This window comes from Psammomys obesus, unplaced genomic scaffold (assembly GCF_907164565.1).
Source record: "Psammomys obesus unplaced genomic scaffold, mPsaObe1.curated_primary_1811, whole genome shotgun sequence".
NCBI lineage: Eukaryota > Metazoa > Chordata > Mammalia > Rodentia > Muridae > Psammomys > Psammomys obesus.
In genome coordinates this window covers 1,248,959-1,272,485 of record NW_026585609.1, presented here as the reverse complement: position 1 = coordinate 1,272,485, position 23,527 = coordinate 1,248,959, and the positions used below count along the sequence as shown (strand labels likewise).

General features: G+C 39.2%; 1 protein-coding gene across 7 annotated transcripts in view; it reads left to right on the top strand.

The window, feature by feature from the left end:
- Plekha5 (pleckstrin homology domain containing A5) overlaps positions 1-23,527 on the top strand; it is a 179,963-nt gene that overhangs the window by 89,407 nt on the left and 67,029 nt on the right. For all 7 annotated transcript variants that reach the window (XM_055610336.1, XM_055610323.1, XM_055610314.1 and 4 more), the window contains exons 4-8: positions 11,972-12,055; positions 12,841-12,961; positions 13,495-13,599; positions 15,518-15,590; positions 20,552-20,652. In XM_055610336.1, the coding sequence (XP_055466311.1) occupies positions 11,972-12,055; positions 12,841-12,961; positions 13,495-13,599; positions 15,518-15,590; positions 20,552-20,652 (484 nt within the window). The remainder of the gene's footprint in view (positions 1-11,971; positions 12,056-12,840; positions 12,962-13,494; positions 13,600-15,517; positions 15,591-20,551; positions 20,653-23,527) is intronic.

Sequence of the window (23,527 nt, the reverse complement as noted above, 5' to 3'; positions counted from 1 at the left end):
TTTGTTGGTCTCTTTGTGGAGCTCCTGTCCCCTCCAGGTCCATCTGTCTCCCACTTCTTCCATAAGACTCCCTGTACTCTGCCCAAAGTTTGACTGTGAGTCTCAGCATCTGCTTCTATCCCCTGGTGGGTGGAGTCTTTCAGAGGATATTTATGATAAGCTCCCATCCTGTTCCCGCTCTTTTACCACTTCCAGTATTTATCCTGTTTGCCCTTCTGAATGTGAATTAAATATCCTCCCTAGGGTCCTACTTGTTATTTAGCTTCTTTAGGTCTGTGAGTTTTAGTATGGTTATACTATATTATATATATGGCTAATATCTTGCTTAAAAGTGAGTATATACCATGCATGTCTTTCTGCTTCTGGGTTACCTCACTAAGGATGATCTTTTCTAGTTCTATCCATTTGCTGCAAATTTCATGATTTCCTTGTTTTTAAAACCTGAGTAGTATTTTGTGTAAATGTATCACAATTTCTGTATCCACTCTTTGGTTGAGCAACATCTAGGTTGTTTCAGATTCTGGCTATTATGAATAAAACTGCTATGAATATGATTGAGCATGTTAGAGCATCTTTCAGGTATATGCCCAGGAGTGGTATAGGCTGCCCACTCTTTCCATATCTCTGCAACATAGTCCTTGAAGTCCTAGCTGGAACAATAAGACAACTAAAGGAGATCAAGGGGATACAAATCAGAAATGAAGAAGTCAAAGTATCGCTGTTTGCAGATGATACGATGAGTATACATGAGTGACCCAAAAAAATCTAACAGAGAACTCCTACAGCTGATAAACACCTTCAGCAAAGTGGCTGGATATAAAATTAATTCAAAAAAATCAGTAGCCCTCCTATATACAAAAGACAAAAGGGCTGAGAAAGAAATTAAAGAAACAACACCCTTCATAATAACCATAAAAAACATAAAGTATCTTGGTGTAACTCTAACCAAGCAAGTGAAAGACTTGTATGAAAAAAACTTCAAGTCCATGAAGAAAGAAATTGAAGAAGATATCAGAAGATAGAAATGCACATGGATCCCATGCTCATGGATCGGTAGGATTAACATAATAAAAATGGCCATTTTACCAAAAGCAATCTACAGATTCAATGCAGTTTCCATCAAAATAGCAACACAATTCTTTACAGAGCTTGAGAGAAAAATGTTCAACTTCAAATGAAAAAAAAAAAAAACAAAAACAAAAAAACCCAGAATAGCTAAAACTATCCTGTATAATAAAAGATCTTCTAGAGGTATCTCCATCCCTGATCTCAAGCTGTACTATAGAGCAACAGTAATAAAAAGCTGATACTGCGTAGAAACAGACTGGTGGAGCAATGGAATCGAATCAAAAATAAGTATCTAGTAGTGCACAGGTTTAGCTAACTGGTAGGAAGTCATGAAAGAATGGAAATTGGGAGCATTGGTGCTGTTGTGAGACAGCAGTGACAGCCCCTGGGAATATAGTCCTAACTGTGGTCTCCAGGCGGCCTTCACAAGAGTGTCTTCTGATCATTAACATAACAATAATAAAATGCCTGAGCAGAGGTGACAGTCATGGCTCCAGGGCTTATCAGCACAAGTAAATGACTCAGCTTTTCTTGTGCCTCAGTTTCTTCAGTAGCATTAAAGTAAGAACAAAATCAATCCACTTGTCAGACCTGCATGGGTTTATAAGGTGCTTGACACAGTACATAGTCTGAGCAACTACCGTTGTTTTTAGGTGGTGGAAAGCCAAGAGTTTCTGCCTTCTTTATAACATTGATTTGTTAAATTTTGAAACAATAAGTAGTGACATGGAAGCAGCAACAGGGAAACATTTCAAAAGGGGTACCCTTTTAGTTGATAGACTTACAAACAGGAAATGCCAGTTAGTTATTTAGAGCATTTATTTTAAATTTTTCACTAAGCATTTTCTTCAAAAGCCATCTGTAATCATATTTGATATTTTACCCAATCTTCTAGGCCATTTTTTTTTTTTTTTTTTTTTCTGACTGGGAAGCAAGCTTAATCAGAATACATTCCTCCTGGAGAAACTGCTTTAATTTGCGGCTGCACTGACAGGCTAGAGTGTGACGTCAGTGTGGTGTCAGACTTCAGAGTGGCAGGCCAGCCTGAATGCCACAGAGCATTTCCTTGGTGTTTGGTCCTCACAGGACTCACCGAGAGCTGCTCAGAGACAAAGGAGTTGAGTCTCTTCCCACCCCAGATCCTCGGTGCATGTAGCTGAGTCTTGAAGGATGTGGTTGTGACTAAGGAGGTGAGTTTCTGCTACAGCTGCTGCCTTGCTCTCATTGACTGACCTGTAACAGGCGCTTTGCAGCCCTGTGCCTATGAGACGCTTTGCATATCGAAATAGTTCTAAACTATTATGGTCATGTAAATATGTGGATTTGGTTTTCAAATGACTTGAACATTTTCAGATATCAACGGCCGGAAAGGTCTTAGTCTGTCCTTAACTTCTAGCTGCAAGAATAGATCGTAGACATGAATTACTTTAAAGCCAAGATTTTTTTTTTTAATCTGTTTACCTTACTTAATTTTTTACCTTACTCAAATGAGAAGTTGAGTACCCCTCCCCAGAATTAGGTGAATAATTCTTCTGATATTCTTATGGGTAATGTTAATTACATAATATCTTAAATTTTTAATGTAGTTTAAATTAACAGTTAAAATTGCTTTTGTTTCTCAATTCCAGGAGTTATTTCTGTGGTGAGATTCCAAGAATCCTTACTAATGTAAACTTTAAGAACAAAATACCAGCAGAAAAATTTTATATTAGAGACAGTATTTTTTCCATTGTAAGTCATTTCAGAAACGTGTGCATTTAAGAATATATTCTTACTGGCAATACCAATTCATGTTTCTTTGAATTACAATATAAATGGATTCAGTTTGAAAGCATTGATATAAGAAAATTATGTTGCATAAACCTCCTGTTGTTTTTTAAAAAACTCTTTTACTTAAATTTCTTGTCTGTCTATGTTTTATAGATTCATTGTTTATGTTGTATATATTGGAACATCTAAGTCCTTTTTTATTGACACTTGTAGTATCATGCTTTTCTTGAAGGTTCAGTAGTGGTTTTGCTTTCAGCTTGCTAAGAATGGATGTTTTGTATGAGGAAAGGGCAATGATTCTTAGTAAATATCTCTTGTTTCAACCTAATGTGACAAAAATGATTTGCTGTACATATTTTTATGTAAATAATGTATTTTATGTCATTATATAAGATCCAAGTTTAAGGACTAGATTGCTACCTTATGATTCCTAGAATAGTAAATTTTACTGCATATTTGTAAGCATAAAACTAAGGTTTCAACTTTGTTTTATTTAACTTGACAGTTGTAAGATTCACAAGGTTTTCCTGAAGTTGCTGAGTTTTCAGCTTCCACCTAAGATTCTGCCCAAAGCTACAAAATTGAAGAACTGCTGTATATGGAAAAGCCGTGAATATTTCTATTCCCTTTAGAAATGTATCATGAACTTACTTCATGGTATTTTAAGACATTTGCAAAGTCTGTGTTTTTAAGCCTAGGCAGTGTGTTGCTATGATGTGCTGCCTTGGAACAGATGAGGAACACAGCTTAGACAAAGACGGTTTTGAGACATTATGACATCAGAGGTCCTTGGTGCCAACAGAGGTCAAGTGAGAAGAATCTGCTGTAACTTCTTTTTGACTGAATAGAAAGTTAAATCTGACAAAAAGATGGTAATCATAGCTGTAGGGAAATGACTTAAAATGGACCTAAAGTTTCCTTCACCCTAGAGCAGTATAGACTCGGCAAGACTTTAGTGTGGTGAACTCAGATGACTAGCTCAGCCCTTTTCAGGCTTAAACTATATATTTTGTCTCTTGTGGTGAGCTTGTCTCTTGTGGTGAGCAAAGCATTGGGCATATTAGATGCTTAGTAACATGTTAGTGTGAATAACTGAAGTTACTAAGCAAATGAGAGAGCAGAATTACCTCGCTCTTTGTACTTCACATCTTACTGTGAAGGTCGAAGCCTGCCCACTCAGCCAGACAACTGAGTGTGTTTCTCTTCACACACTTTTGGAAATTAGTGGCCCCAGACCCAAGTCCTGCAGAAGCCCCCAAACTGGACTTCCACTTCCGCCCTGGTGGCTAGTCGTCACCACTCTATTGTGAGTCTGCTGAAGAAAGTGGACCTCACTCAGTTCTTCTGGGTTGGATTTCTTCTGGTTGGATTTCTTGCCCCTGATGGCACATGGCAGGGATTACTTGTTCACTAAACTGACCCGTACATGCTGACGCCAAACCTCTGCTGGCCATATTTTGTATATAGATATGTCACTCTTAGTCGTTAGTGTATTTGAGGTTGTGTTGCCAATGCTTGTTGAATGAATACAAAGCATTTGCTGTACAAAGAAAGATGCATTTATTTTTAAAGGAAGTTGATCTTGTTTCACATGGGTATTATTTGACTTATGCTCATGAAATAATTGTTACAGGATAGCTCATGCAGTTTCTAAACATAAGTAAATTCTGTGGAAGGAAGAATAGGTAAATGAAGAAGCTGAAGAGTTGGCTCAGTGGTTAGGAGCATGAGCTGCCCTTCAGAGGACCCAGGATTGGCTGTCAGCATCTGCACAGTGTGTCTGAAGACCACCTGGGCCTCCAGTCCTAAGGGATCCATCCTTCTCTTTTGGCCTCCCTGGGCCCTGCATGCACACTGTACACTTAAATACTAGTAGGCAAAACATGCATATAGATAAAATTTTTAAATATTGTAAAATTACAGGTCAATTAAATTGCTAAGATTTTTTATTTGAATTGTGTTATTTCATTGGTCATTTTGACTCTTAAAAACAATGCTTCATGTACAATAAAACTATTGGGCTACTTCAAACTGTATGGTAGTTTACATGTAAGTTAGAGGTAGATTACATGTCTAAAGTGATATGTCTAGGAACTAACGCCTGAACTTGCCTTTTTCTAGCTTGCTGTTGGCTTCCTCTCCACTGGTACAGTAAATGTCTATTTAGTCTATGTTGCTACTGAATATTACTAATTAGTATTCTTTGGGGAGTGGTAGAGATGTCTGAACTCATGAAATTATAGGTTATATATTTTTAATGGCACATTATTGTTTTTAAATACAAATGGAATATTTTTGCCTGTTTGTGTATGTTTCTAGTTGAGGTTCTGAATTTTGTTTTAAAAATTCCTACCTACCCTGGGACTTTTGTGACAATATTTTTTGTATAAGTTTCTTTGCCATTTTTCGAACAGTTCTTTAAACCACTGTAATATACCCTGTAATCATTTTTGGTTTTGCTATGTGGCTTTGTATGTGCTTTTTCCACTCTAGATCATTCAACAATAAATTTTAAGCATAGGCCATATTATTAGTGTTCCTTGTCACTAAATTATAGTTGTCTGTGTCTTTTTACTTCATATTAAAGATGGTGGCAGTAGCCAGCAATTTTTTAAAGTAAGGAAGTACCCAGCTGTACTTGTTTTCAGTAGCTAATTCTTCTAGCACATCCTAATTCAGGTCTATGTGGTAAGGACCATTTTACACTCATTAATATACCATGCTGCTACTAACACTTTATCCTTCCAGAAAGGGGAGGAGGGTTGCTGTTTTTCTTTGATGTTCATTTTACAGTTGTGGTACATGAAGAATGGATAGGAGACAGTGAGTAGATTGAAGCGATTTGTAAAATATCTTGGGATCAGATAAACATGGTATAGATACAGAAATGTATTTGGTAATTTACAAATTAACATTTAAGAAGTAGGTAAGCTGCTCTGAATGTGGCACCTCAGTGGGTGTGGCTCTGGTAAAGCTGTTCTATGAATGTGTAGACCCTGACTCCATCCTGTAAGGGAAAAAGGATGCCCGGCTTTGCTGCAGCCATGGTTGAGATATTACAGGCTGTCTGCTCTCATAGGAAGATTTCTAGCCACTACCCAAGTTAACATGGCTTAGTACCTTTACATTTGGCACAAAATTACTTTAAATTTTTATGTACATCTTAAATTCCTATTTCTCTCTTCATCATACAATGCTAGGTATAATTTTCAGTAAGATAAATGCCCTAAGTCAAATTCAGCACAAGTTACCTATAGGTGAGAAGATAGGTTAAATTTATTTTAGTCTTTTTTGCCTTTAATTTACCAAGTGGTCTGAAGATATGACCCTGTTGTGACACCCAGGTAGATGTGACAAGAACATTTTGTCTTTAACTAGCTTGGTGCTAATTGAATTATTCTTGAGTTAGTTCAGAGTTATTTCAAATCTATTATAAGTGTTTATTTTTATAGGTATATGTAATGTGCATGCTATTTTTATTTTTAAAAGGTTTTTCAAAGGACAGTTTATACGTTGTCTGGTGTGTGTGCTCTCCGGTTTCACGGTGCTGTTGTTTTAGTCCTTAAGGGGCTTTCTGCCTTCCTCTTGGCTAGTTGCAGTATCCTCAAGGTTTCCCAGGCAGCTTTAAGCCCCGCTCATGTGGTTAGGCCGAGGCATATTTTCAGTTGCTGTGATGCATGCCTTAGAGTTGGTGCATTTGTACTCTTTGGTACCTGTGCTAGGGGAATGTGACATAATGTTTCTAAATCTGCTGTAGTGATAATTTTTATTGGAACATCTGACTAAGAGAGGAATGTGATTACAGAGCTTCAGAACATAGAAAGGTAGAAAGGCATTGAGTTTAAATTGAATTAGAGGTTTCATGACAGCTTCAAATGGAAACGATGTCAGTAAGGCTGGTGGCAGAGCCTGGAGGAACCCCCTAGCCAGACTGCATGTGCTCTGCCCAGCACTCCCTGTCACTGGACGAAGGGAAGGACTTCTAAGTGAATTGTGCTCCCTGCTCTGGGTGCCTTTGCACCAGTTGGTGAGGACAGAACAAAATGTCTGTGACTGCTAAGTCAGAGAAGGGGAAACTGGAGAAAGAAACTTAGCCATCTAAAGGAAGGCAGCCCAGCCTGGAAGCACCTCTTTCTTCCCTGTTCCAGGAACTTGGTGAATGTGGTGAGTGGGCTGACCTACTTATGCAGTGTAACCAATAATCTCACTTCAGAGAGGCACACTGTGAGGACTGTCAGGCCAGGTCCCTAGTACAGCAATACACCATGGGTCCCATAAGCCGGACTGTCACCGTGAGAGTGTCACCACTGATTTCTGCCTGTGAAGAACAAAATTAAGTCTCTACAGGCATGGTCTCCCTCTTTTCTCTCAAGACACCTGATTTGATCTCTTCTCTAGATGTGAAGAAAGGGTAGAAGATAAAGGGTTAAGCCCTGAGAAGAATCCCTGAGGCTAAGCAGGATGTCTGGAAACATTTAAGGCTGAGTTGCAAGTGGCATTTAGAACTGAATGTGGGGACAGGAAATGTATACTTCTCATGTTTTTAAACAATTAAATCTTTCTCATTGCTAACCGTGCAGTTCTTTTCCCACATAACCAAGGCTTAAGCATTGGGTTTCTCTTAAGAAAATCAGGGGGCTTCTGGTTTCTTCTCTTTCGTTCCTAAAATACTGACTTTTAATTGTAGGTCCAGTTTTCTCTGCCAGCATATTTTTAGTTTGTAAATAAGTTGCTAAAATAGTCATTGTATCCGCCAGATTTTTAAAATAAGATTTTCTTTCTGTTTATTAAAATGAAAATAAGTAGCTTGCTATATAAAGCATTAGTGAATTTTCCATTTAATAATAATATAAACATCATTTTGAATCAGCATAGAATTCATCAATTTAATAACCAACTGGCTGCTACAGGCATGTTTTTAAAGCTAATTACATGTGACTGAGTGCCGATGGTGGCAGTTACTATATGACTTCTACTGACAAAAACCTCTCCAGCTTTGGATCAAGCCAGAGAGTATGGTGGTAACCAAGCCTGTGGTGTCCTGTTGCGTCCTGGAGCTATAAACTCAACTGGAAAAACGTATGGACTCTGGTGGTCTTTTCAGCTGAGTAGACGTGTGCTCAAATGAGTTGCAAGCACACGTCTGAGCTGCTGGCTGCATGTTTCTTACCTACCTGGGAAACGCAGCAGCTTCTGTGGTTCCCATAGGCCTTCTGCCTCCTGCTCACACTGTTGCAGGCATGTGGCTGGGTCCTTGTAAAAGTCCAAGGCATGGTGCTGGCTTTGTTAGAGGCCTGCCAGAAGAGCTGCCAGCTTCAGCTGCCAAGCCTCCCTGCGAGATCCTTTTCTCTTTCCCTCAGATGATTCATAGGTCATGTGGGATCACATCTGAGCTTAATGAAAAACAAAATCTTTTGGACAGTTTTCTAAAACACATGCTTTTTGAAAACTTTTTCATAGTGGGTTATATAAATCACTGCCTAATAAGCTTGCTTCATTTGGTTGTAGTCTACATTCCAAAAAATCATATTAGCTGTTATTGCAACATATTAGTACTGGTTTCAATATTTACTTCTTAAAAGGGAAAAATGAATCTACTTTATATTAGTCACTAAAATTCACCACATACTATATTTGTGTAGTCCCTCAGAGGCCCATATGTTAAAGACTTGGTCCCTAGAATGGCACTATTAAAAGGCAATAGTGTAAGAATAGTGCAAGAATGGGCAAGAATAAAGTTTTTCTATTAATTAGCAATCACTTTGTTAATAGTCACAGAAATCAGACAAACATACCATGAAATATTTTTATACTAATATAATAAGCAAATGTTTATACAGGAAACAGTTACAGTACGAAGAATAGCCAGAATATGGTTACTGGTTAAAATATTGCAACGATTTTTGAGACTATGAGGAAAACCTCAAGAAATCTTATATTCAAGTTAAATCATCTTCCTGAATTTGCAAAACTTCACAAAGGAAAATATTAGTAAAACCGCCTTCTTTTACCGTATAGAACATGCAGTGTTTGTAGTCTGCTAGCATGGGCATTTTCTTTACATATGGAAAGCTGATATGTCTAAGGAAAGCCTTTCCCTTTTCTTTCCTAGATACTACAGTATCTCATTTATTTCTTTTCCTCCATATGGGTTATAGATAAAGTCATGTGTCTTGATTGTGTGGTTTGTGTAGGCTTATGTCTGTGCTGTTATTTCTGTTGTTACTGAGTTAGGTGTGGACTTTGGTCTGTTTGACTGACAGGACTGTAAAGAAGAATAGCTGTGGAGCATTGGCTAACCTGAAAAGTAAATGCCAAGAAAAACTGCACTCTGAACTTACAGTCTGTATGCATGATACAGGGACATGGTGGCCAATTTAGGCCAAATATGGTACCAAGTAAAAAGCACAAGGCAAGCAATAAAGATATGAAGCCATAGGGATTGAACCTAGGACCTCATACTGGCTAGACAGGCACCACCACTCCAACACCCAATATGGGAAATAGCCATCCCTATATTTGATTCAAAGAAATGATTATATACTAACATGTAGCATGTATATCTGCTATTTTCAGTTGGTGTTTACCCTCTAAAGATCTAGACAGTGTGGGCCTCACTGCAGAGCAGCAAATATAACAATGCTTTTCATTTGTTAGTGGTCTGAAGGATGAGGTTGTCCCTTCAGTTATTCTGGCTTGTATCATTTTTAAAAAGTAGAAATTCTGGGCCTGGGAGTTGGCTCAGTGCGTCAAAGCACCTGCTACCAAGGCTGAGAATCTGAATTCAATCCCTGGACCCACATGGTGGAAGGAAAGAATCAGTTCCTACAAGTTGCCCTATGACCTCCATATTCATGGGCACATAACAATAAATGTTTTTTTTTTTTTTAAACAACTAGAAATTCAACATGCAGTCATTAGCAGAAAAGCTTTCTATCTCATCTCATGATTTTAATGAGTTTATATTTGAAGTGTATGGTTTTTTTACCTTCTGTTACACATGTGGCTGTGTGGTATTTTCATAGGAATGTTTGTATCATTCTGTTGTGTTTGGAGAAATGCAGGAGAGTGAAGACATACTTCCCACTTAGTGTAGCTCACTGTCAAAAGCTGTGGCTGTGCAAGACAGGCTTCCCTCCCTCAGCAGGGGACTTTTTAGGGTAGCTTTCATGTGGACCAGTCTCCGGCACATAATAAAGCGTTGAGCATACTGTGGGCTCCACCCAGTAGATTGCACTAACAGCCTGCACTTGGAATGTTTGGAAGATGTCTTCTGGTAGATACATACACCACCACCACCACTACCACCACCCCCAATGACAGCACCGCCACTGAGAGCTCCTCATCTTGTTCTTCAAATACATTTTAAAGGGAAACATGGAAGAGTAGGAAGTACCTATCATCACCTTTAGAAAAGCGTGGCTTTCCTCCCTTGCTGTTATGGATCTCAACACAAGAGGGAACTCATTAACTCCCTGATTATAGGGATGTTTTGTTTCAAGACCTGAATCTTATCCCTATTGTAAGACTCTGTTAGAAACATAAACTTACATTTAAGCAACATACAAAAAAAAAAAAAAAAGGTATCTTTTTTTCACTTTCAGATCTCTTGACAAGAGATCTGAGTTTTGTTTTGTTTGTTATTTGAGGGGTACCTAGGGATCAAGCCTAGAGCCTCAAGCATGCCCAGAATTTAAATGTACTGAGGCTGAGGACGTGGCTGGGGGCTAAGAGTACTTGTTCTGTGTGCATGAGTTCTCAAAGCACACGTATAAATGCTAGGTATAACTGAGTAATGCCAATAACCCCAGCTCTCTCTCTCTCTCTCTCTCTCTCACACACACACACACACACACACACACACAGAGAGAGAGAGAGAGAGAGAGAGAGAGAGAGAGAGAGAGATGGAGAAACAGTGAATCAGGCAGTGACAAGCCCAGAGAAAATGGTTTAGAAATAACTAAACTTTCCTTAGTGGCACAGGAATAAAGATAAAGTCTCATGGAGCTGACGGTACAGTTTTACCCATTAGTAAATGCAGAGGGTGCTGTGATATGAAATGGAACTACAGTCTAAAGAGGTGAGCATCTTAGGAAGGGCTTCAGTGAGTGAGCATTAGAACGACTGTCTGGAACTAAATATGAAGTTGTTTCATTTGGTATGGGTGTGTTTCATAAATAACCAATAAACTAAAAGTGTACTAGATACAGCTTTCTGTATTTGTGGAGTTTCCATAGGGAAATTAAAAAAAAATGTGTAAGTGAACACAAGATTTGTGGTATGCTAAGTTCATTCTCCAGGATATGAACCTCTGTAGAAGACATTGCCAAGCACACACTATAGCTAAACTGAGGTTATTCTTGGTCTGGTTTTGAGCCTGTGGAAGTAAACTCCTGACCAGGGCAAAGCTGATGAGCTATGAGAAAGAATGGCAAATACAGTGTGACCGTGCAGTTTTCAGATAGGCAGAAGACTCATTTGGCAGGAGTGGGAGGGGACCTGGAGGTCATTGACTTCTCTGCCCGCCTTTGATGAGGATCATAACCGTCCCCACTAGCTGGAGGCCTGCTACCCCGCACAAGGCCAGCTGGGTATCTGTATGTTAGCACAGATGGGGTGAGAGAGGGTGAGACTGGTGAGTGACCAAATGTAGTATCCATGTGTGAAACTGGCAAAGGATAAATTAATGTAAATGTGCCACCTTATGTTAGTGTTCCAGGAATTTCGTGTGCTAATGTCCTTGCAGTGTTCAGCATTGGGCCATCATGACTCAATGTTCGCTCTCTAAAATGTGCCAGAGTTGAGCCCCAGTAAACTCTGATAAATGCTCATTCTTTCTGTTCGTGTCTTTCCTGTGATGTATAAGATATAGTAGAAACTGTCCTGGTCAACTGGACTTTGTTTATGAAATATTGGGGGAATAGGGCTGAAGTCTCAGACCAAATAAGGGGGTGGGTTCCATGGTACTTTAACTGTGAGCTGTACTTCTGCATGTATTTGCTCAGGGGCTAATGTCTGAATTTGAAAGTAGGTGCTTTGCTACTAAAATATTAGAAAAACATTTATGACTGTAGAAGGAGCTTCATGGTTTTTTTTTGTTTTTTTTTTTTGTTTTTGTTTTTGTTTTTTTTAGCCATAATGAACGGAAAGTGACCTGTAAGCATCCAGTCACAGGACAGCCGTCCCAGGACAATTGTATATTTGTTGTGAATGACCAGTAAGTAGATTTTCATGGAGTGCCTGCATCAGAGTGGGGTTGCATGGGATTGCTGTAACCTGAGTTTAATATAGTGCAGTCAGAACAGTTTTATCCGAACCTGTGTGGTCAAATATAACAGTGTCAGCTCTTTACCACAACAGAGAAACATGATCTAATTTTTTTCCTGAGAAATATAATTTTAGAAGCTGTTTCATGAGAACCTAATTTCTGTCTGTCAGCTCTACAGCTCAGGATGTCAGGCTGAAGAAACCTACAAACTTTGTTCAACTGAATTGAACTGTTTTCTTACCCTTCATTTTGGGGCTGTGATAATTAACCATTTTCTATAAATTTTTGTTTGTTTTTTGCCATATCTGCTCCTCCATTTTCTACCATTATATGGCATAAAACTATCCATAGCTATTAGTTATATCTAATGTTAGAATAACCAACATTGTAATTGTGTGTGTGTGTGTACTTGCAGGTATATAGAATTGAGCTCAGTGCCTCGTGATTTGTGTCACATGGCTCAAACCCTTGTAATTTGATTTTCTTTTCTTTTTTTTTTTAAATTTTTCAGTTGGGGGACCAAGAAGAGTATCAGCAATAATGCCTATTGAAGTATGGTACCGACTTACATTGAACTAGAAGTAGAAGTGTTGTTTTTTTTTTTTAAGTGGTGAAATATTACTTTATGGTACCTACTGTCACTATTTAAAAGAAGGGAAGCTTTATCCCTTAGGGAGGCCCTGCTGTGAAGCAGTTCGCATAGACAGCAGGCTGTAGCATTGGTATTTTTTCAGGACTGTTGCAACCATGACATCTGAAGAAAAGAAGGAGAGACCCATAAGTATGATAAATGAAGCTTCCAACTACAACATGGCCTCAGACTATGCAGCGCATCCTATGAGCCCTGTGGGCAGGGTAAGTGATTCTACTTGTGCTTAATCAGTTACGTGGACTAGTTTGTATCTATTGCTATTACTCATCACAGACTGAACATTGGAAGTAGAGAATAATAATTACATTTTTATTATTGCATGGAACTAATTATATTGGTGGAAATACACATAAAGAATAGATTCAAATATATATAATAAAATTTTAATGACCAACATTTCTTCTAGATTTTGAGCTGAAATAGTGAGTAATTTTGCAAACATTATGGACGTTTGTATGAGGGAATGGACATTCTATTGAGTCAACAAGACTGAAAGTCTTGTTGAAAATCAGAAAATAGCCCTAGAAATCACCTTTCTTTGTATATATTTCTTATACTTGGCATAAGCCAGCAAAACTGGAATTGTAATTTTTCCTGAAAATAACAAAGAAATATGGAAAAAGATAAAAATTATTAAAATGAAGACGATATTAAAGCTCCAGCCCTTAATACTACATGTTCTGTCCTGTTTTGTTTTTTTTGTTTGTTTGTTTGTTTTTTTGTTTTTTCTGTTTAGACGTCACGGGCCTCCAAAAAGGTTCATAATTTTGGAAAAAGGTCCAATTCGATTAAGAGGAATCCTAATGCGCCTGTGGTCAGGCGCGGCTGGCTGTATAAGCAGGTACGTCTTATCTCCATCCTCAGCTACCTGGATGAGATGGGGTTGAAGTCCTCCTGGGAAGTTGATTACTAAGGGTTTTAGGAAGGTAGAGTTCATTATTACTGTGTTGAAATTGTTTTCTGTGGGTTTCAGGTAGGTGGCTTGCAGTAGAGTCCCCAAAACCCATGGTTAGCCTGTGTTCACTGAATTTAAAAGCACTTTAAACCAGGTTCAGTAGCCTGTGCCTGTAATCCCTGTTCAGAAGGCATGGGGAAGAGTTCAAGGCCACCCTAGATTCAATTCCAATTACAAGGAAAATTTGTTTAATTACATCAATGGCTTTGTGATATTATTGCTTTTGGTGTACCTAATAATATTCATTCATTAAAACTCATAGTTAAGAATCCTCAGGTGGCTCAGTTGGTAAAGCATCAGACCTTAAATCTGGAGGCCTGGGGTTCAAACCCAAGTAGAATTACTTTCCATAAATATGGGCAGACACAGTGGCACACGCTGAAATCCCAGCACTTAAGGAGGCAGAGGCAGGAGGATCTCTGTGAGTTCGAAGCCATGCCAGCTTGTTCTACAGAGGGAGTCCAGGACAGCCAAGGCTACACAGAGATACCCTGTCTCCCTGTCTCCGAAAGAAAGAAAAGAAACAAAACAAAAGAATGACAACAAAAAACTCATAGTTAGCCGGGTGTGGTTGAGCATGCCTTTAATCCAAGCACTCAGGAAGCAGAGGCAGGTCTATCTCTGTAAGAGGCCTGCCTGATCTACAAAACGAGTTCAGGACAGCCAGGGCTGTTACACAGAGAAATGCTGTCTCTGGGGCAGGAGGATGAGAGTAACAAAACAAAAACAACTAGTAGTTAGTCTGGTGTGGTGGTGCACTCCTTTAATCTCAGCACTCAGGAGGCAGAGGCAGGTGGATCTCCCAATTCAAAACCAGCCTGGTCTTTAGACCTGGTTCTAAGACAATCAAGGCTTTCTTGTCTGTTCCAAAGAACAAATGTGAAGACTGAAAATGTTATAAGCCATTCATACACACGTCCCTTTGGGTTTTGGTTTCTCCCTTGGAGTTGCTGTTCATTTTAAAGACAAAGATTTTACGTTTAGGACTTTTTTCTACCCATATATCATCTCTATCATTTTAAGGTCACTATTAGATGAACTAGAAGTATATTAAGAAGTATTAATGCAGATGTCTAAACAAGGCTGGCATTTTTAGGACATCCAGTTTTCTCTAGCGCTCTTGCTTACTGAATGTGAGAAAGTAATTTTTATTTTAAGTGTGATCTTGTTTGAAAGCTGTAGGTTTATGAAGTAGGTCACTTAGCATTAGCCAGCAGGAGACAGTCTTCTGCAGGACGAGTAAAACCTAACTGCAGTTGGAAGGAGAAGTGTTCATTTCACTAAATCTGCATATTCATGCTTTTCTCACCCGTTCATTCTAATCATCTTACCTTTCAAATAATGTCAAGGCACATTTTTTGCTTCTTGTTGATGATTAACATATTTATTAAATCTAGCTACCAGAGTGAGTTTGTATACACCACATGCTTCCATTATCCTTGTTCTCAAATGCTCACGTGTTCAGAAGAGTGACTTTCAGATTGTTAATTAACAGAACACTAGTCACAGGAATTTTTGTTTTAAACTTTGTAGTCAGCATATGAGAATTTATGAGGAACCATGTGATGTTTTCATACGTGTGAGCATTATGATCAAATCAGGAGCAGCATGTCTGCATCCTCAAATATCTATCATTTCTCTGTGGCAGAAACAGGGAGTCTTTCTGATCTTTTGTAACGTGCTGTAGTCGCCTGGCTGTGCAAGTAGCAAATCAGAACTTTGTGATAGGTCTTTTAATTAGGCTATGTTACGTGCATATAAGAATTGCCTATGAAAAGTATCTAAAATCTGTTATTTAACGCAGGACAGTACCGGCATGAAGCTGTGGAAGAAGCGCTGGTTTGTGCTTTCTGACCTTTGCCTTTTTTATTACAGAGGTGAGTCTGTTGACCGTTCAAGCACTCTGCTTCATAGATGCAGTGTATGCTAAGAGCTGGATATGTCCTAAGAGAAAAGACATTAGTGCTTTTGCTGTTTACAGTGAACAAATAACATCAGGAAAGCCTTTCTTTGCTGACCCAAGGCTCAGATGCCCTAGAGTATGGCAAAAGACAAGAGAGGGCTCCAAGCAGATAGGAGACAGGGTCTTCACAGTGTGGCCCTGGCTGGCCTGGAGCTCACACTGTAGAGCAGGCTAGCCTTGGATTCACATAGGTGCAGCTGCTTCTACCTCTCAAGCACTGGTATTAAAGGGGTGCACCGCTGTACCTGGCTGAGCAGTGGTCTGATTTTGGTCTGCTCCCTGAATTCTGATTGATGTTGTGTGGAGAGCTGAGGAATCGTCACCCTATTGCACTGTCTTTAAATACAGAACCTGACAGTGTCCTTGGCTGGGTACTGTTTTTTAGAGATAACTTAGCACTTTATACCTGAGTTGGTCTAGAACCAGTGAACCTGCCTCAGCCTCATAGTCTCTAGGATGATAGACATAATCGTCACTGCCAGCTAAGATTTTTGTATGTTAATTTTGTCAGATCTAGCTGTGGGTTTATAGATTGCTTATAAATGTGATTTTATACAGTGAGTGTAATGTCAGGAACTATTATAATGGTTTGAAGAGTGAAAAACATGAATTACTAATATGAATGTGTATATGTATGTATATATGCATATATACACATGTATTTACACACACGTGAACATACAAACATACATAATTTGGATTATTTGTTATTGTTTATTGAGACAGTCTGGCTCAGTCCAGGCTGGCCTTGAATTTGTACTTCCTTCCTCTGTATTTTGTTGTATTTTTTTAAGATGCACATGCTTTTATGTGTATGAAGTTTTGCCCACATGTGAATGTACACCACCTGTGGGCTGGTGCCCAAGGAAGGCAGAAGAGGGCATCAGATCCCCTGATACTGAAGTTCCAGAGAGTTGCCAGCTGCCATGTGTGGGTGCTGGGAAACAAACCTGGCTCCTCCATAAGCTTATCAAGTGCTCTTCGCCACTGAGCCATCTCCCAGCCCTGTTGTGTCTTCTTAGTTATATGTAGTTGGCTTTCTTTTTCTCTTCTGATTTTAATTTGAACTCCTACCTTATTGGGTATCAGAGAAACTATATACACTATCTTATTTTCTACGTTTGCTCGCTAGATTGACTACCATCTTCTGACTCTCCATCTGGGGACAACAGATAGTTGCTCTTGTCCAGTGCAGGCATTTGTTGTTTTCTTAGCATTAGGAGACTGGTGGTTGACTGTTGGATGTGATGGATTCCTTTCTAGCTTTTATGTGTTCACCTATTTCTCTCAAGAAGTTTATTCTTTCCTTTGCTCTTGGGGTTAAGACTTTCTTCTTCATCTGTATATAGTATTCCATCATGTATCTTTGGTGCAGACTTAATGGTCATGAATGATACATCTTAGCTTGCTTGTTTTGATATCTTTCTTACTCAATCTCAACATAAGTCCTCAAGCTGTAATACATGTAGAAGAGATCATAGGGGATAGCTCTTTGACCCTGGCCTTGGCAGTGACATTTTGGAAAGGTGACTGCATTAAACTAAAGCTTCTGCAAAACAGGAAACAGTCATCACAGTGAAAATACTTACAAGCCACACATTTGATAAGCAATGTTAAATTCATATCAAACCCTTACAATTTACAACTTAATAGCAGAGTTGAGAAATATAATGTTTACCAATTCTGTTGAGGACCCCATAGTTTCCTAGACTCAGCCTCTTGACTGTGTTTATGGTTCTTGGACATTGTGCTCATGCTCATTTACTTAGTTTTCAGTATTGATTGACTGTAGTGGACCTTGTCTTCCATTCCTGTTATTATTTTCCAGCTTGGCCAAGGCTACTGGTGATGCTTTCTACTTTGTTTATCCTGCCTAACTTTCTTGGGCATTGCTCAATCTTTTCTCTGTGTCACTGATTATCCTTCCTGGGTCCTAGAGTAAATGTATCTCTGCTTGCTTGTATCATCTTTGAAATCTTCCAGCAGTTGCCTGAATCACCGTCATGTTGTCTCACTTTTCTAACTTTTTCATGTGTCTGGGTTATGATTTGCAGGTCCTGTAGTTTGGTTATTTCTTTTGATTTTATTTGGGAATCTGCTTTTTGCTCAGACTACACTTGGGAGCTAAATCCCCGGGACCATTCAGAGGAGCAAGCCCACTGCTTCTGGGTGAGGTGTTTACTTCCTTGTACCCACCTGGAGCTGTGTCAATTTTTTTCTCTCCCGTGAATTATCAAAGCTTTTCCTCTCTCTGTCTGTGATAGTCTATTCTGTCTTAGATGACTCTTTCTAATGGGACCATATGCCGGCAGCTTCTAGACCCTCATCTTACCCAGAAGTCCCCGCGCTGTGATTTTTAAAATTACCTTTGGATTATACACTTTTATTTATTTATTTTGTACATTTTTTTAAATTTACTTTTGGGTTAGACACTTTGATAGGTATAGCCACCTGCCAAAGTAATAAAATGCATCTCAGTCTTCTAAATGTAGTTACTAGAATTGTTTTCGTCAGCTCACTACCCAGTCAGCTGGGGTGGAGGAGTACTGCTACATCCGAATTACCAAACCTGTACAAGCCGTCAGCCCAGCATAAGCTGTGCTGTCCTCTGTCTTTAGCTGGCACCAGACCTACTATATAGTTTTTGTCATTTGAATTCCCCACGAGCTACTTGTATTTTCTTGCTTTTCCAGTATATTTATTGACAATTTGTGGAGTATAAAATGATAGCAAGAAAATGTTTACTATCCCCAATTTATTTCTAGAATAAAAATTTGATAATAATAATTTATGACAAAAGGAATACCAAATTCTTTGTCGTGGTTTTTCTCCATCACTGCCGTCTGTATGATGTGGGGATAGGCGTGCATGTGTCACAGCAGATGTGTTGAGGCCAGCGAACCCTGACGGGAACCCTTCTCTCCTACTACCTCATGGGTGCTGTGGCTTAAGCTCAACTCATGCAGCAAGTGTGCAAGTGCTCGCACCAACAGGGATGTTTAAGACACACCATCCGGCCAGACAATGGTGGCCCATACCCTGTAATCCCAGTACCCAGGAGGGAGAGGCAGGGCGATCTCTGTAAATTTGAGGCCAGTCTGGTCTACAGATTGACTTCCAAATCAACAAAAAGAAACCCTTTCTCAGAAAAAATTCTGTTTAAAAAAAAATAAAATACAGAAAAGGGTCAGGAAAGTGGCTCAATAGGTAAAAATGCTAGCATCACAAGCACTGTGGCCCCCAGAGTTCAGCTCCCAGAACTCATCTGAAGACCTGGGTGCTGTGGGTGGCACCTGTGGTCCAGCATTGCTGCAGCCAGATGAGAGGGGAGCTAGGAGAGTCAGCTGAAGCTCACAGGCCAGGTAACCTGGAAAGAGCAGCACAATGGCAGAAGAGAAAGAACTATCAGCAACGGGAAAGAGGTTATTCTTGACCTCCATGTGTATGCCATAGTACATATACACAAAATAAAATTTTAATTCATAAAAAACAAAAGTAAATAGAAGCCATATATTATATTTACTTATTATAGTCACCTCCCTCTTATATTCAATATATGTATTAATTTTTGTAGTTTCTCAACTAATAGGAAAAAATATGAAAAGTGTATGGTGTCCTAATATTTAATTTTACATAATACAGAGTTTATTAACCACTTTACTCTGCTGAGGTCCATGTGTATATAAACTCATTTAACCTTGCTACAGCCTTTGTGTTGAGCATTGTTACCTGAAGTTTGCTTAGACGATGACACACTGAGCATCAGTGATTTGCCATAGATCTCACAACTTGTGTCATGGTGGAAAACACCCCCAGGTAATCCTGGAAAACCCCATGTGACACTGATGAATATATTTGATAAAAGTGACCTTTGTATGAAATGTGATTTGATGAGCTGTTGCTCATGGACCATTTATGTAATTGGACTTACAAATTAGGGTGTGATCATTCTTGTTAATTGATGGCTGCTTCCCAACTTTTTCCCTTAGATTTTTAGGCTGGATATGAACCTTTGTTGTTGTTGTTGTTGTTGTTGTCTGTTCGTTTGTTTTTGAGACACGGTCTCTATGTAGCCCTGGTTGGCCAGGAACTCACTGTGTAGATCAAGCTGGCCTCAAACTACCTACCTCTTCCTCCTAAAGTGCTAGGATCAAGGGGATGAGCCACCAAGTCTGGCCTAGTTTTACTGTATACTCTAGAGATGAAGAGGTGTTTACATTTGTAATGTCTTGTTTTGTGAAGGTGTGCAGGCTGACCTCCAACTCTAGATCCTTTTGCCTCGGTTGCTGGGACTGCAGGCATGTGCCACATTGTTGATGTGCCACCTGGCTCGGCTAGTTTGTGATCATTGCTTTAAATAGGGAGCAAGCATGATAGAGAATATTCTTTCTCATTCATAATTTTTTCATTCATGAGTTTGTCAGCCAAGTACAGTTTCATTAGCTTGTCTGGTGGGTCCATAACAGTGACAGGGTGTAACAAGTTTTCTCAAACATCCCCAAGCAGCAAGTTCCTTGTGAGAAATGAATGTTTGATCTTTTTTTCCTCAGCATAATGCACTTGCTTTGTGGATCTGCCACTCAAGCCCTCAGCTTCACTATGTATCTCAGCTACTAGTAAAGACAAAGCTAAAGCTTCATAGCTTTTAAATGTACAACTTTTATGGCTTAGTTGAAAATACTTTTTCATGTGAACGTATCTCCTAAGCATATCCTTGGACAGCTGCTCCCACCTCTCTAGAAGCCCTCAGACAAATTGCCAGTCCGAGAAAGACAAGGAGCAGTGTGAATAGAGCATGGGCGTATTAGAACATGGGGCAAGTGGCAAAACTCCCAAAAAACAAAAATTCTGATTAAACACCAACTTCTCTTTTAGATGAGAAGGAAGAGGGCATTCTGGGAAGCATCCTGTTACCTAGTTTTCAGATAGCCATGCTTACTGCTGAGGACCACATCAATCGCAAATATGCTTTTAAGGTAAGGAAATGAGCACTCTCTGTTTTAAACTTTAGCAAGCATAAATTGATCCATAAACTATTGTAAGAAAGAACTGGTAGTGATGTTTACATTTGAAGTACTGGTGGTGCTGGAGAGATATTCAGTGGTTAAGAGCACTAGCTACTCTTCGAGAGAACCCAGATTTGATTTCTAGTGTCCACAACTGTCTGTAACTCCAGGCTGAAGAGATCCTGTGCCCTCTTCTGACACAGAGACACATGCAGGCAAAGCACTCATGTACATAAAATATAAAATGTTAAAGTGAAAATAAAGCATATTGGTTAGTGATGTTACTGTCTTGCCAGAAAATACTGTCCTTTTAGGAAGCACATGCTAGCATATTCCAGACTGTTTTCAAATGTTTCTGCAGAAAGCACAGCACAGTGAACATCGTGGATGACTGTCCTAGTGACTGACTGTCTTACTCATCAGTCTTCTTTCAGTTACTCTCTGAATTTTGTCAGATAAAATATATGGGAAGAGTATTGCTGAAGTCAGCTCTTCAGTCTGGCATATTTACAGATTTAGGATAGCCTCAAAGACATTCTCAAGTAATAATGCTCATCTCCCACCTTTAAATACAAGCCACCCGAGTCCCTGCTGCGACTGTCCTTCACCCACTCGTCTTTTGAGAGTACACTTTAATGCTAATTTGATGGCAAATATTTGTTTTTAAAAAAGCATGCTACATTCTTTGCTTTTAGGGTTATAGTTAAAATAAATTTCAGAGATGATCCGGCCTGGATTTGGGTTTTTGCTTTTTGTTTGTTTGTTTGTTTCCCCTGGTTAAATATATTAATAATCATGACAAATTAATCTGGAAATTTTGTTTTAAGAATAAAGGTACATTTTCTTTCAACATTAGGATCCTATGATTTTTTTTTTTTTTTTTTTTGGCATACTAGTAGCTTTTCACTTTATCCCTTTGTGATTTTTGGTAGGGTGAATTCTTTTTTTGGGAGGGGGCATGTCTTAGTCATTCTCAGTGTTTGGCTTATCTATATTTTACAATTAATTTATTAAACTTCCCAAACACTTGAAAAAAAAAATAAAGGTACAAATGAAGACAAAATACACTATTTTAACAATGAAAATGTTTGTGCCTTTACAAAATGCATACAATATTAAACATTCCTTTTAAAGACTATTCAGGACTATATTAGAATATCAGTTTTGTCACTAATTAATATGTTGCATTATTATTAACCATGAAGCTATAAAAGAGGTGGAAGACTAAGAAGGCTTGAGCCAGGTATGAAAGTGAACAAGGCCTGAGAGCAAGGGGGCGTGGCTTCAGGTATGAGTAAACTAGCACAGAAGCAGGGAGCCTACAGCAGCGAGAAACTGAATAGAGCTGGGGCTGGCAGTGTACCTCAGAGTGTCTCCTTTTTATAAAGCCTGGTTCCGTTCCCAGCATCACAAACTGTTGAGCTTCAGATAAGAATTTAGTAATACACATGTCTAGAGCTGAGTGAGCCATGGTTTAAACTTTTCATCTGTTAATAAATTTAGCAAATATTTATTAAATTTGGGGACATTTTATCTAGTCTCTTAGATTCTTCAAAACAAAATACTGCAGTATAAAAAGAAAAAAAAACATTCTGCAGGGTCTGGAGAGATGACTTAGCAGTTAAGAGCACAAAGGACCTGGGTTCAGGACCCAGCACCCACATTGCAGCTCACAACCATCTGTAACTCCTATTCAGGAGATCTAATGGCCTCTTCTGGCCTCTGAGGACACTGCATGCATGTAATGCACAGACTGACATGCAGGCAAAAATCCAGCACATACAAACTTAAAAAGTAGAAGTAATAAAAGTCAGTTTAACATTGCAGATTTTTTAAAACTTTTATTCAATGTGGCCACAGGGGTCTGATATAGTATCTCTGTAACTATTAATTTGATGTTGCTTTTCTTTTGTCTGTAACAATAGTAATTACTGTTTCAACTTTTCTTTTGTGGTGTTTCCCCTAAATTTTGAGCTACTGTGTGACTGCATTTGCTGACTTTGAGTCTACTCTTACCAGCATGGTAAGTAGGAATGTCACAGTCTCAAGGGGGGTGGAGGGCTGTACAAGTGGCTTTGCTTGTGTTGTCTCAAGGCTTTGACAGGATCTTCTCACCACCAGCCTAGTTCCTTCCACAATCACAATCATCCGTTTTAGCACCAGAGCACTTGAGCTCTGTCTTAGACTGTTTTAACAGTTACTCTTTTGTCACCATGGAGATTTGTCAGTTAGGGCACTACACTCTTCACTGTGCTCATGGACTGTATGTGTATGTGTTAAGCTAATTTGACCTTGGGGATCAAACAGATGATAGGATCTTGGTGTGGAAAGTGTGAATACAGATGTCAGCTCTTGTTCAGCTCTTAACTAACCATCTGCTTAACACTCTACTCACCTCACTTAGGCTGCGGTGGCTGTTGTTCATTTGGCCGAGTCTTCAGGTATCTAATGGGAAATGACCACGAATTGCTAAATGGGAACAGAGATTGTTTCCTCGTCCCTGGTGTCAGCCTTCTCCTCCCTCCAGCTGGTCTTCTGTATCTGCTGTGGGTCTGCAGTGCTCCCCCACGGTAGCAGGCGCACCAGTGCCTTCATTTTGATTTTCTGATTTTCTGATTTAAAAAAAAAGCACCATAAAAGAAAGCACAGCAGTGTTTTTCATCCTCTCAAACTGCAGGTGTTTCCATTTTAACTTGGAAACCTGAAAAAAAAAGCTAGAAGACAGTGCCATTGGCATCATTTATTCCTAAGTGTCCATACGGTGTCTGTGAAAGACCGTAAACAGCATCTGCTTTTAAAGACTAAAGCCACTGATAACAAACAGGAGAGTGCTTGCCCTGGCCTT